Source organism: Hyla sarda, chromosome 2 (genome assembly GCF_029499605.1).
Source record: "Hyla sarda isolate aHylSar1 chromosome 2, aHylSar1.hap1, whole genome shotgun sequence".
Taxonomy (NCBI): Eukaryota; Metazoa; Chordata; class Amphibia; order Anura; family Hylidae; genus Hyla; species Hyla sarda.
Window position 1 is genome coordinate 17,692,622 of NC_079190.1, and position 14,641 is coordinate 17,707,262.

Consider the following 14,641-nt stretch of genomic DNA (forward strand, 5'->3'; position numbering starts at 1 on the left):
ATGTCAGTTCCCATCTACTCGGATGTTGACAATGTTTTTTTTTTTCCTCAGAGCTGGTGACACTAATACAAACATGTAATTTCTGTGCCAATGTCGCTGACATTTCGGAGTAAACACAAAATGGCACATTTCAGTTTCCTCTGGCAAAAAAATTAAAAATAAAACCGCCAGGAGCTGTAACCTGAGCATTGAAGACATCCTGACTTAACAACCACTAGTACTAATCCAGCCTGATATCATCGAGTCCTGCAGACATGAATCCAGAGGGAAACACTGCATAAATATATATATATATATATATATATATATATATATATATATATATATATATACACATAGTACTGTCATTATACAATGTGGTCACATGTACAGATGTAGCAGAGCTGAGTTTGACATTAACCATTTAATATTCTGGGGTCTCAAACAGCTAGTTATCTTTTGTCCTCATCACAGACATTTGGACGACTTTACAGCACTGGATATTTTAGGCTCTGTATTGAATCTTACATGAATATTGTATGGTACTGTTATGTGTTCACTGTATTGCATTATATAATAGTATAATAATTTATTTGGTGGCACAGTATGGGTATTATTTTTATGGCACAGTATGGGAATTTTAATTGGGGTGCACAGTACCAGCGTTGGTTTGGGGACACGGTATGTGAGTTTTATTTGAAGGCACAGTATAGATGTTTTATTAGGGGGCATAGTATGGGAGTTTTATTTAGGGTGCAGTACATGAGTTTTACTTGAGGCACAGTATTGGAGTTTAATTTGAGGGTCAAGTATGTGAGTTTTATTTGGGGGCACAGTATGGGAATTTTATTTGGAACACAGTACCGGCATTGGTTTGGGGGGCACGGTATGCAAGTTTTATTTGAAGGCACAGTATAGATGTTTTATTAGGGGGGCATAGTATGAGTGTTTTATTTAGGGGTGCAGTACATGAGTTTTACGTGAGGCACAGTATTGGAGTTTAATTTGAGGGTCCAGTATGTGAGTTTTACTTGGGGGCACAGTATGTGAGTTTTATTTGGGGGCACAGTATGGGAATTTTATTTGGGAACACAGTACCAGCGTTGGTTTGGGGGGGACGGCATGTGAGTTCTATTTGAGTGTACAGTATAGGAGCTTAATTTAAGGGTCCGGTATGTGGGTTTTATTTGAGGGCAAAGTATGGGAGTTATATTTGGGGTGCACAATTTGTGAGGTTTATCAGGGGGCGCAGTATGGGAGGTTTTTATTTCAGGTGATACTACAGCAGTATTACTTAGCATTTCATGGCTGTGAGTTTTCATAGCTCTGCCACATCTTTTCTCTACCTTCATAGAATGCATATATTATAGATATATATATAGATGGCCTTACAATGGCCGCAACATACAATAGTTTCAACATACAATGGTCTTTTCTGGACCATTGTAACTTGAAACCAGACTCAACATACAATGTACAGACATTCAGGATCTGTGAAATGTGCCAATGGCAGGAAGAACCGACCAATCAGAAAGGACGTTCACTGGTAAAACACCTGTATTACTGAAGTGTATGTAATGACTGGTGTCTGGTAGCACCCCCTACAGTACAGGGAGGTATTACATGTTCTGTACTCTTTACCTGTATTACTGAAGTGCATGCACTGACTGGTGTCTGGTAGCACCCCCTACAGTACAGGGAGGTATTACATGTTCTGTACTCTTTACCTATATTCCTGAAGTGTATACACTGACTGGTGTCTGGTAGCTCCCCCTACAGTATAGGGAGGTATTACATGTCCTGTACTCTTTACCTGTATTACTGAAGTGTATGCACTGACTGGTGTCTGGTAGCACCCCCTACAGTACAGGGAGGTATTACATGTTCTGTACTCTTTACCTATATTCCTGAAGTGTATACACTGACTGGTGTCTGGTAGCTCCCCCTACAGTATAGGGAGGTATTACATGTTCTGTACTCTTTACCTGTATTACTGAAGTGTATGTACTGACTGGTGTCTGGTAGCGCCCCCTACAGTACAGGGAGGTATTACATGTTCTGTACTCCTTACCTGTATTGCTGAAGTGTATGCACTTACTGGTGTCTGGTAGCGCCCCCTACAGTACAGGGAAGTATTACATGTTCTGTATACTCTTTACCTGTATTACTGAAGTGTATGCACTGACTGGTGTCTGGTAGCGCCTCCTACAGTACAGGGAAGTATTACATGTTCTGTACTCTTTACCTGTATTACTGAAGTGTATGCACTGACTGGTGTCTGGCAGCGCCCCCTACAGAACAGGGAGGTATTACATGCTCCGTACTACTCTTAACCTGTATTACTGAAGTGCATGCACTGACTGGTGTCTGGTAGCGCCCCCTACAGTACAACCCCTTGCAGATCTTTCTTACTTTAATATGTAAGTATTTGCTTTTTCTGTATTAGTTACCTACTTATTTTTCTTTAATCCTCACTTTTTCCTGTTTTTGGATGACATTTTAGGGGCTTCAGAACCAATTACCAGGTTTCCATAGAGTTCTGGTTTCAACATACAATGGTCTCAACATACAATGGTCGTCTTGGTTCCAATTAATATTGTAATTTGAGGGACCACTGTGTCTGTGTGTATACATATACACATATGTATATATATATATATATATATATAACACACACACATACTCACACACATATATGGTTTTAATGGCGGAGCTGCAGTTTAATAAAAACGATATATTACAGCAGGAGACCAATTCACTTTGACATTCAAATTACTTTTATTTATGAGATCAGGAAATTTGGCGTCTGGTTTGGATTATAAAAAGAAAAGAAAAAAAAAAAAAATCGACCGAGCAGGCAGGTTAAGTCTACCTGAGTATTAAGTGTCAGATATTACCCTACACTTTTTTTTATTAAACCAGCTGCTATATATAAAGAAAACTGCAACCTTTACCTAACCTTGTACTTCGGTATACTGGTTTGCGGGTTTCAGGCAACCTCTAGGGACGAGTCCACCAAGATCCAGCTTTCTAGAAGCTGTACCCATGTCCTATAGAAATGTTTCCCAACGAGGGTGCCCCCAGCTGTTGCAAAACTACAACTCTCAACATGCCCGGACAGCCGAAGGCTGTCCAGGCATGTTGGGAGTTGAAGTTTTGCAACAGCTGGAGGCACACTAGTTGAGAAACACTGTACTATACCCGCATGTCACAAATGACCCCTCACTTTCATGTATGCCTAGTTATTTAAAAATATAGAAGCCGAGAACCTGTTGCCACTTAATTAGGCAGATTTGCCAGTCAGAACTCTAGAAAGCTGGGTTGCATGTTATGTAGATGCTGTAGTAGTGGCCATGTTGGAAAAATCCTAATAAAAGGTTCCATCTACATAATGAGATCCTCAGGGGTTGGCTGTGATCTGGGTTTTACTTCTCTACAGCACCGCCACAGGAGAAAAGAGGCATTACACAGTATTGAATAGAAATGAATAGGCTGTCCATGTAATGTATGGACATGCTGGGTCCTCCGGGGAGAGAGAGGCTCTTATACCATATACAGAAAGGCGGACTCTCTATAGAATCATAGTAACATTGTGTAGTCCCATCTGGACAACCCCTTTTTGCTAGCAGGGTCTCCCACTGATGAGGTTCCCAATTATCTGCTCAATTTCCCTACAGCACCGCCATAGGAGAAACGAGGCATTACACAGTTCTTACTGAATTTAAAGGGGTACTCTGCTGGAAAACATTTTTTTTTTTTTTTTAATCGACTAATGCCAGAAAGTTAAACAGATTTGTAAATTGCTTCTATTTAAAAATCTTAACCCTTCCAGTACTTATCAGCTGATGTGTACTACAGAGGTAGTTCTTTTCATTTTGTATTTATTTTCTGTCTGACCACAGTGCTCTCTGCTGACACCTCTGTCCATGTCAGGAACTGTCCAGAGTAGGAGAGGATTGCCATGGGGATTTTCTCCTACTCTGGACAGTTCCAATAATGGACAGAGGTGTCAGCAGAGAGCACTGTGGTCAGGCAGAAAGGAAATTCAAAAAGAAAAAGAACTTCCTATGTAGCATACAGCAGCTGATAAGTACTGGAAGGGTTAAGATTTTTAAATAGAAGTCATTGACAACTCTGTTTAACTTTCTGGAACCAGTTGATTAAAAAAAAAAAAATGTTTTCCAGAGGAGTACCCCTTTAAAGGGGTACTCCGGTGAAAAACTTTTTTTTTTTTTAAATCAACTGGTGCCAGAAAGTTAAACAGATTTGTAAATTACTTCTATTAAAAAAATATTAATCCTTGCTGTACTTATTAGCTGCTGAATACTACAGTGGAAATTATTTTCTGTTTGAAACACAGAGCTCTCTGCTGACATCTCTGTCCATTTTAGGAACTTCCAGAGTAAAAGGAAATCCCCATAGCAAACATATGCTGTTCTGGGAAGTTCCTAAAATGGACAGAGATGTCAGCAGAGAGCACTGTGCTCGTGATGTCAGCAGAGAGCTCTGTGTTTCAAAAAGAACATCATTTCCGCTGTAGTATTCAGCAGCTAATAAGTAAATGAAGGATTAATATTTTTTTAATAGAAGTAATTTACAAATCTGTTTAACTTTCTGGCACCAGTTGATTTAAAAAAAAAAAAGTTTTTCACCGGAGAACCCCTTTGATAGGCTGTTTATGTAATGTAGGGATGGGCTTGGTCCTCAGGAGAGAGGGATATGTTCTGTATATTGTTTGTACCTTATACAGAAATTCCACCAGGGGAAATGAGGCATTACACATTTTTTTTCATCAGAAATCAATAAGTTGTCCATGTAATGTATGATCCCCCAAGAGAGGGAGATGAACCGTAATCACATTGTGTCTGGCTTTATAGATAAGGATCCTTATCCTTATTTACCAGACAGGACGTTGCCTGTATATTGCCTGCACCTTATACAAGAATTATGGCTCCTTATTAGAAACATAGTAACATGGTGATGTCCCATCTGGACAACCCATTTCCTCTCTAGCAAGGTCTCCCAATGATGAGATCCCTAATGATTATCTATCTGTAACCTAGGTGTTCAATCTCCCTATAGCACCCCCACAGGAGAAATTAAGTATTACACAGTCCTCTTCAAACTAAAAAGCCTATGTAATGTATATGTCTGGTCCGTAGACACTTCCTGTCTGGTTAATACAGTATATATGGATTCTTAAAGGGGTATTCCGGGAAAAAACATCTTATCCCCTATCGCAAGGATAGGGGATAAGAGGTCTGATCGCGAGGGGCCCGCCGCTAGGATCCCCCGCAATCTCCCTGCAGCACCCGCATTCTATGTTTTGGAAACCTCCGGGCTATGGGAGGGGGCGTTGCGGCCGTTACGCCCCCTCCAATAGAAATGAATGGAGGGGGCGTGGCGTGACATCACGTCCCCGTCTCGGAAGCCCGGAGGTTTCCAAAACTTCAGACGCAGCTACGCATAGAATGTGGGCTTCTGCAGGGAGATCGCGGGGGGTCCCAGCGGCGGGCCCCCCCACAATCAGACATCTTATCCCCTATCCTTTCGATAGGGGATAAGATGTTTTTCCCCGGAATACCCTTTTAAAGGGGTAAATAAACTGATGCCAGAAAGTGTTACAGATTTGTAAATTACTTCTATTTAAAAATCTTAATCTTTTCAGTACTTATCAGCTGCTGTATACTACTGAAGTTGTGTAGTTCTTTCCAGTGCGACCCCAGTGCTCTCTGCTGACACCCCTGTCCGTGTCAGGAACTGTCCAGAGCAGGAAAAAATCCCCAAAGCAAACCTCTCCTGCTCTGGACAGTTCCTGACATGGACAGAGGTGTCAGCAGAGAGCACTGTGGTCAGACTGGAAAGACCTACACAACTTCCTCTTGAACATACAGGCCTGCCCCGGTCTAGTGACGTTGCCTTGACAACGACACACAGGGACGTTCATGCGCATCCCTGTGCGTCGTCATCAAGGCAACGTCACTAGTCCGGGGCAGGCGCGGAGAAGAGGGCCCCCCCGGTGAAAATGTATAGCCTGGAACGACTAACCCTCCCCACCGGACGGTCCCTGCAGCATAGATGGCCCGGACCGGCTCACCCTTCCTTCCCACCGAGGGGAGGGGAGTAGAAAACTAAAGGGGGGGGGGGGGGCTGGATGATGACTAAGGCCCTCGCAGTGGTCTTCAACCTGCGGACCACCAGAGGTTTCAAAACTACAACTCCCAGCATGCCCGGACAGCCGATGGCTGAAGGGATTGACAGGCGATTATGATGAGGGGGGGAGGAGGGATGATGACGGGGGTCTGGATGATGACGGGGGGTCTGGATGATTACATGGGAAGATGATGTATTTCCCACCCTAGGCTTATAGTCGAGTCAATAACTTTTCCTGGGTTTTTGGGGTGAAATTAGGGGCCTTGGCTTATACTCGAGTATATACAGTACTTTTATTTTTTTATTTTTTTTTATTTGTTTATTTATTTATTTTTTGTTCTTCTATAAACTTTTTACACTTTTTTTTTGTACTTATCTTTGTACTTAACTTTTTATAATTCATATTAGACCACGCATGAAGTATCTTTCCTCCTGTCTGTAAATCTTCTGATCTACAACCATGAATCTCTGAACCGTGCCCCAAATCATGCGGTAATTGTATAAAATGACATAATTGCCGCGGAACCAGAAGCACTTGTTAACTGCGTCCTAAAATTAGCAGCTAAAAAAATAAAACGTTTAAGAATACACAGTAAAATGTTCCCTTGAGCAATAAGTAAAAAAAATAAGTGATCTATCACTGAACGGTATTGCTGCAAAAGGCACAAAGCTGGCAGCTCTGTACAATGTCTGAATTATGGGTAAACCTAGGACGGGATCAGTATTTCCTACCAAATTGAGCAATTTGTAGGTTTTGAGGGTTTAAATTGCAAGCAAGGACGCTTGATAGGCACCTCTGGTATAAGAGGCGCTGTAAAAATAAAAATAATAATAAATAAAATAAAAAAAATAAAGAAATTAAAACAGTTTAAAAATTAAAATTTTCTATCTAGAAATATGTAAATAAACCTATAATTTTTTTTTTTAAAGAATCAGATCATGCTGAAAATATGTGAACTTTTTTTTTTCTTCCTCAGAAGTGATATAATCCAGACATTGGTTAATTGTTGTGTGTCTGTGTCTGGGTGTAAGATAAGTACAATGATGACTATTATACAGCCGGAGGATCCCGTCATATGTATAATATAAAGTCTGGTCGGGGCACAGAGGGCATTAGCTCTGAACTGTAAGTTGCCCCTTCTCAGGAATCCCATGCTTGGCTTTTTATCTAAACAGACACAGTTTAATTACCTCATTTTTCTTCCTATACTGGAGGCCAAGGCCCATGGACGTCCATTGAGCCCAATCGGTGTTTTTCTTTTTCCCTGCAATTATATACCCAAGAAGAGGGTCACTCTTCTCATTGGGTAGTTTTGTGCATATGGGAAATGCTTACTTTATTGAAAGCCAAATTCAAAGAGTAGCATCCTTTCTGCTCATCCTGGGCTCATCCATGGACCTCTCCCTAAGGAAAGAAGTTTGGCACCAACAAATCGCCAGGATCAGGTATGAAACAGCCCCCCTCAGGAATACACTGCTGTAGATCCTCCAAAACGTATCCCAGGCACCATAGCAAGCCTATAAGGCTGGGTTCACATCACGTTTTTCCCCAAACATGACCGCATACGGCCGGGGGGGAGCTAAAAACTTGCATTCCCATATCTCTGCCGTATGCGGCCCGTACGGAGAACTTAATGTTGCCCAAAACCTAGTCTTCTATACCTTAAATTTAGTAGACCAGTTGAGTATGCTGGCCCATTGTAAGGCAGTAACTCAGGGTTCAAAAGAGACCTAGCCTTATAAAAATGGGAAAAATGTTTGTGGATTTGTGGCCATACACAGATGAATGTGGGCTGAACCCACTTATTTTGAAGGAACGCACTGATCTCAGTGGGACTGGCCAACCATATCATTTGTATGGGAGTGTCTAGTCTTTTCCCAAGATGGCAGATGTTAGGGGAAGAAGGTAGTCCGCCCCTAGACATCTTATCCCCTATCCAAAGACATCCGGTGCACGGAGCGAACTCTGCTCCATGTCGGATAACTGGCAATGCGGGGTGGAGGATCGTGATGTTACGGCCACGCCTCCCTCAATGCAAGTCTATGGGAGGGGGCGTGACGGACGTCACACCCCCTCCCATAGACTTGCATTGAGGGGGCGTGGCCATGACATCCTGAGCCACCAACACTGCACCCAACGCTCTAAACGAACGCCGAGTGCAGCAGGGAGATCGCGGGGGTCCCCAGCGGCGGGACCCCGCGATCAGACATCTTTTCCCCTATGCTTTTTATATGGGATAAGATGTCTAGGGGCAGAGTACCCCTTTAAAAGTAAACTATGTCAAACAAAAATGTTAAAAAGGAAAGATAGGTCTACGAGGTACAATACCTGCTAGATTGGCTGGAAACACGAGGGAATATAAAAACTCCACAGAAATAGTATTAAAAAAAACGCAAAAATATAACAAAGAAACTGACAATATGACAAAAAGACAAAACAATGGGTTATTTCTCATGTATTAAATTTGTAATTTTTGTGAAAATTCTAATGAAATCTTGAAAGTTAAATGGGGCACAACTGGATAATGGAAAATGGTGTAACGTGGTGCATGATGTCATGAGTCAGGTGAACTGGAACGTACAAAGAACTCACAACATGGATAACACACCGTACCTTCACTGGGTGCTTTGGCTTTCCTTTCTGGTAATTCTAACCCCGTGCCCCCCGAGGGATACAAGGTGACGTCCGTTGGCAAAGGCCAACTGCTGGCTCTGTCTTCCGTAATCTCATACATCTGCCCTTCCGTCGGCTGTAGGTGCCAGTTTAGACCAAAAAGGTGCATGGCTGCAGTGAGCAATGAGAAGAGTCATGTTTGTCAGTCGCATTGTAGGTACCCTTACAGCTAACAGGACTTTCATCTCAAAAGACAATAAGATGTCAAAATTTACATTGGTCATACGTTTTTGAAACAAGTTCTAAACACAAATAAATAGACAAATGAATATAAATAGGGGGGGAAATAAAACTAAAAACCTTAAAGGGGTATTCCAGGAAAAAACTTTTTTTTTTTATATATCAGCTGGTTCCAGAAAGTTAAACAGATTTGTAAATTACATCCATTAAAAAATCTTAATCCTTTCAGTACTTATGAGCTTCAGAAGTTAAGGTTGTTCTTTTCTGTCTAAGTAATCTCTGATGACACGTGTCTCGGGAAACGCCCAGTTTAGAAGCAAATTCCCATAGCAAACCTCTTCTAAACTGGGCGGTTCCCGAGACACGTGTCATCAGAGAGCACTTAGACAGAAAAGAACAACCTAATCTTCAGAAGCTCATAAGTACTGAAAGGATTAAGATTTTGTAATAGAAGTAATTTACAAATCTGTTTAACTTTCTGGAGCCAGTTGATATATATATATATAAAAAAAAAAGTTTTTTCCTGGATAACCCCTTTAATAATGAATATATATTATATAAAAAAAATACCAACCAAAACTTTACAAATGGGGTTTACCCAGTGTGCAACAACACCCTCTTTGAGGTCTAAACCATGATGTAGATTGACAGTTATTAATATATTATTTTTGTATGGATTCACACACACACATTTTTTAATGGTATTTATCCACTGTATTCTGCTATAATTTACGCCATGTTTTTTGGCTCCAGAAGGCCACTCCCCATATCCAAATAAGTGCACCCACTAATTAGTCTGCAGTGTTAAAAGCATATTATTGACTTTCTTTATGCCAGACAGGCATACATACTATTTTTTTTTTTTTTTTTACACAATTTTAAATTTTTTTTTACAAAAAATTAATAAAAATTATATATATATATATATATATATATATATATATATATATATGCAAAATTAACGAAGACACTAACCAAGGGGTTTGTACATTTTATAGATTAACTAAGAAAAAAACTTCACATACATATTAATTTTTAATATTAAGAGGAATCCACGTGTCAACTCAATTAGTGCCAGAAAATTGTGCAGATATGAAACTACTTCTATTTCCATTTAAAAATCTTAATCCTTCCAGTACTTCTCAGCTGCTGTATGCTCCAGAGGAAGTTGTGAAGTTCTTTCCAGTCTGCCCACAGTGCTCTCTGCTGACACCTCTGTCCATGTCAGGAACTGTCCAGAGCAGGAGAGGTTTGCTATGGGGAATTGCACCTACTCAAGACAGTTCCTGACATGAACAGAGGTGTCAGCAGAGAGCACTGTGGTCAGACTGGAAAGAGCAACACAACTTCCTCTGGAGCATACAGCAGCTGATAAGTACTGGAAGGATTAATATTTCTGTCACCAGTTGATTTGAAACCATGTATTTTTCTCTGGAGTGCCCCTTTAAAGTCCCAACCTAGTACACACCAAGAATATATAATAAACCAAGCACACCCAAGGCTAATCTACAGAACGTCTCACACATGGATTTAGTCACAAAAACTAATTATTGAAATTAATTCATTATCACAATCTATAAAAACGTGTCAGACCTCCGACTTTACCCGTTCATATGCAATGTTGTATTTTCAATTATTTCGACGGCAACATGATATAGCTGTAAATTAATCTGAATGAAAATGACTGGGAGGGAATTCTGGAAACGCTAAATACGGTAATAATTCTCAGAGGAAAGCAAAAGATAACACTTAAAGAGATAGCGTTTAGTTTTATTAATTATATTTATATCGGTACAAAAATGTTTTTGGTCTAGCAGTTTATTTTTCTACTTATTCTATCTGAAGGTACTCCCAGAGAGTCAACCGGGAACTTCATACAGGGCCTCTTCTGTGTATATAGTATATAATGTTATTATGCTGCCTTATCTAGGTCTGCAGCACAGTAGAAATAACAAAACCTTCCAACGTTCTAATGTTGAGATGACTCTGGTCCTCCTGTCACAGGCTATACAGCACAGCTGACAAGTAAGCTACTAAAAACAGTCACTCTAGTAGCCAGTGTGGAAAGGGGAATATTTCAAGATTTCTATTGTATGCATAAAGTCACGTAAACAAAAAAACAAACAAAAATAAATAAATAATAAGAATAATAAATAATAGATTATTATATAAAATTAATACACATAATGGGCCTCATTTACTAACACTGGAGTATAGTTTTCTTGGGTTTTTGTTTCCAATAGGTATTTTTCCATGGTATTTCCATTTTGCTTTTTATACACTTGCTCTGATCTGTTGGGTTTTCCGGAGCTCAAACCTTGAATAAATGAGAAGTTTTCTTTAGATAATATATTTTTTTATTTTTTTATTTTTTTATGACACACCCCTTTTCCCCGATGGCCACACCCCTTTGTAGGGATTTCTGAGTAAAGTAAAAAGAGTTAATAGGGTTTTTTGGATTTTTTTGTTGGAAATTCTGGCACCCAACAGAAGCGACACAAAAAAACTCTACAAAATCTACTTGGAAATGCCTTAGTAAAGGAGTCTCAGTATGTTTAAAGGGGTACTCCGCTCCTAGACATCTTATCTCCTATGCAAAGGATTGAGGATAAGATGTCTGATCGCGGGTGTCCCGCCCTGGGGATCCCCGCAATCGCAGTTGCGGCACCCCAGACATCCGGTGCATGGAGCGAACTTCGCTCCGTGCCGGATGACTGGCGATGTGGGGCGGAGGCTCGTGATGTCACAGTCACGCCCCGTTCATGGCATCACGGCCATGCCCCCTCAATGCAAGTCTATGGGAGGGGGCGTGACATCCGTCACGCCCCCTCCCATAGACTTGCATTGAGGGGGCATGGCCGTAACATCATGAGCCTCTGTCGCTGCACCCGACACTCTAAACGAACGCCGGGTGCAGCAGGGAAGTCCCTTTGGATAGGAGATAAGATGTCTAGGGGCGGACTACCCCTTTAACTAGCTGTTATTTTCTGTCTTAGACCTCATGCTCGTGTACATAGGAACTGTATATAAGGACCCTGTGGATCTTTTCTGGGGAGCTGTATGCATTCCACCCTATGCTATACTACACAGATATTCCTTCATAGAAGCAATGATGTCAGATTCCAAATGTATCCATCAACAAAGACAACCATACGCCTCTCCATGAATCAGGATCAGTACAAAACATAGAGTAAGGCCCCATTATACTACTACGTGTGCCATGATACATGACTGTACAACTAAAGTACTGTAATATGGTTTAACAACCACAAGAATGAGTCCCCCTGACATAAAAATGAGCAATGTTTTTACTGATAACCGCTAATCCAGGATGAAAAAAAAAAGAAGAAAAATCAATAAAACAAATAAAAAAAAGTGACTTTTGGTCAGGAAGTCTCTGCAGCATTCCCTGTACAGATCCAGACATGATACGAGTCAAGTAACCACTTATCAGGTCCGGAGGTGGACGGCCTCACACGATGTATACAGCACTATCTGCAATCAGCAATAACTCCTCATGACCTCTGACCCCATCACTACAAGGCCACAACCTCCCCAGGAAACACATATGATTTATCAGGCAGCAGATATGAAGCATCAGAATACATTACACACTGATGTGATCTCTATTAATATTTTACTATGGATCCGTATTGATTAGACTGACAGCATTCCAGCCGCTGACCTGTGCGAGTCAGGAGAAAGGAATGTAATTATACCTGACAGGAGCAAAACCATGAGGGGGAAGAGCAGACCCTGAGAGTATTATAGTAGTTATATTGTTATACATAGTTATATTGTTATACATAGTGGGCAGTATTATAGTAGTTATATTGTTATATATAGTGGGCAGTATTATAGTAGTTATATTGTTATACATAGTTATATTGTTATACATAGTGGGCAGTATTGTAGTAGTTATATTCTTGTATATAGGGAGCAGTATTATAGTAGTTATATTCTTGTATATAGGAGTATTATTATAGTAGTTATATTCTTGTATATAGGAGCAGTATTATAGTAGTTATATTCTTGTATATAGGAGCAGTATTATAGTAGTTATATTCTTGTATATAGGAGCAGTATTATAGTAGTCATATTGTTATGCATAGTGGGCAGTATTATAGTAGTTATATTGTTATACATAATGGGCAGTATTATAGTAGTTATATTGTTATACATAATGGGCAGTATTATAGTAGTTATATTGTTATACATAGTTATATTGTTATACATAGTGGGCAGTATTATAGTAGTTATATTGTTATACATAGTTATATTGTTATACATAGGGGGCAGTATTATAGTAGTTATATTGTTATACATAGTGGGCAGTATTATAGTAGTTATATTGTTATACATAGTTATATTGTTATACATAGTGGGCAGTATTATAGTAGTTATATTGTTATACATAGTTATATTGTTATACATAGTGGGCAGTATTATAGTAGTTATATTGTTATATATAGTGGGCAGTATTATAGTAGTTATATTGTTATACATAGTTATATTGTTATACATAGTGGGCAGTATTATAGTAGTTATATTCTTGTATATAGGGAGCAGTATTATAGTAGTTATATTCTTGTATATAGGAGTATTATTATAGTAGTTATATTCTTGTATATAGGAGCAGTATTATAGTAGATATATTCTTGTACATATGAGGCAGTATTATAGTAGTTATATTCTTGTACATAGGAGCAGTATTATAGTAGTTCTATTCTTGTATACAGGAGGCAGTATTATAGTAGTTATACAAGAATATAACTACTATAATACTGCCTCCTATATACAAGAATATATAGGAAGCAATATTATAGTAGTTCTATTCTTGTACATAGGAGGCAGTATTATATTAGTTATATTCTTGTATATAGGAGCAGTATTATAGTAGTTATATTGTTGTATATAGGAGGCAGTATTATAGTAGTTATATTGTTGTATATAGGAGCAGTATTATAGTAGTTATATTCTTGTATATAGGATCAGTATTTTAGTAGTTATATTCTTGTATATAGGAGCAGTATTATAGTAGTTATATTCTTGTATATAGGAGCAGTATTATAGTAGTTATATTCTTGTACATAAGAGCAGTATTATAGTAGTTATATTCTTGTATATAGGAGCAGTATTATAGTAGTTACATTCTTGTATATAGGAGGCAGTATTATAGTAGTTATATTCTTGTATATAGGAGGCAGTATTATAGTAGTTATATTCTTGTATATAGGAGGCAGTATTATAGTAGTTATATTCTTGTACATAGGAGGCAGTATTATAGTAGTTATATTCTTGTATATAGGAGCAGTATTATAGTAGTTATATTCTTGTATACAGGAGCAGTATTATAGTAGTTATATTCTTGTATATAGGAGCAGTATTATAGTAGTTATATTCTTGTATATAGGAGCAGTATTATAGTAGTTATATTCTTGTATATAGGAGCAGTATTATAGTAGTTATATTCTTGTACATAGGAGCAGTATTATAGTAGTTATATTCTTGTATACAGGAGCAGTATTATAGTAGTTATATTCTTGTATATAGGAGCAGTATTATAGTAGTTATATTCTTGTATATAGGAGCAGTATCATAGTAGTTATATTCTTGTATACAGGAGCAGTATTATAGTAGTTATATTCTTGTATA

The 14,641-nt window shown here is 39.0% G+C and overlaps 1 protein-coding gene across 14 annotated transcripts in view; it reads right to left on the reverse strand.

The window, feature by feature from the left end:
- TENM4 (teneurin transmembrane protein 4) overlaps positions 1 to 14,641 on the reverse strand; it is a 1,400,276-nt gene that overhangs the window by 151,549 nt on the left and 1,234,086 nt on the right. For all 14 annotated transcript variants that reach the window (XM_056561274.1, XM_056561279.1, XM_056561286.1 and 11 more), the window contains one exon: positions 8,747 to 8,917. In XM_056561274.1, the coding sequence (XP_056417249.1) occupies positions 8,747 to 8,917 (171 nt within the window). The remainder of the gene's footprint in view (positions 1 to 8,746; positions 8,918 to 14,641) is intronic.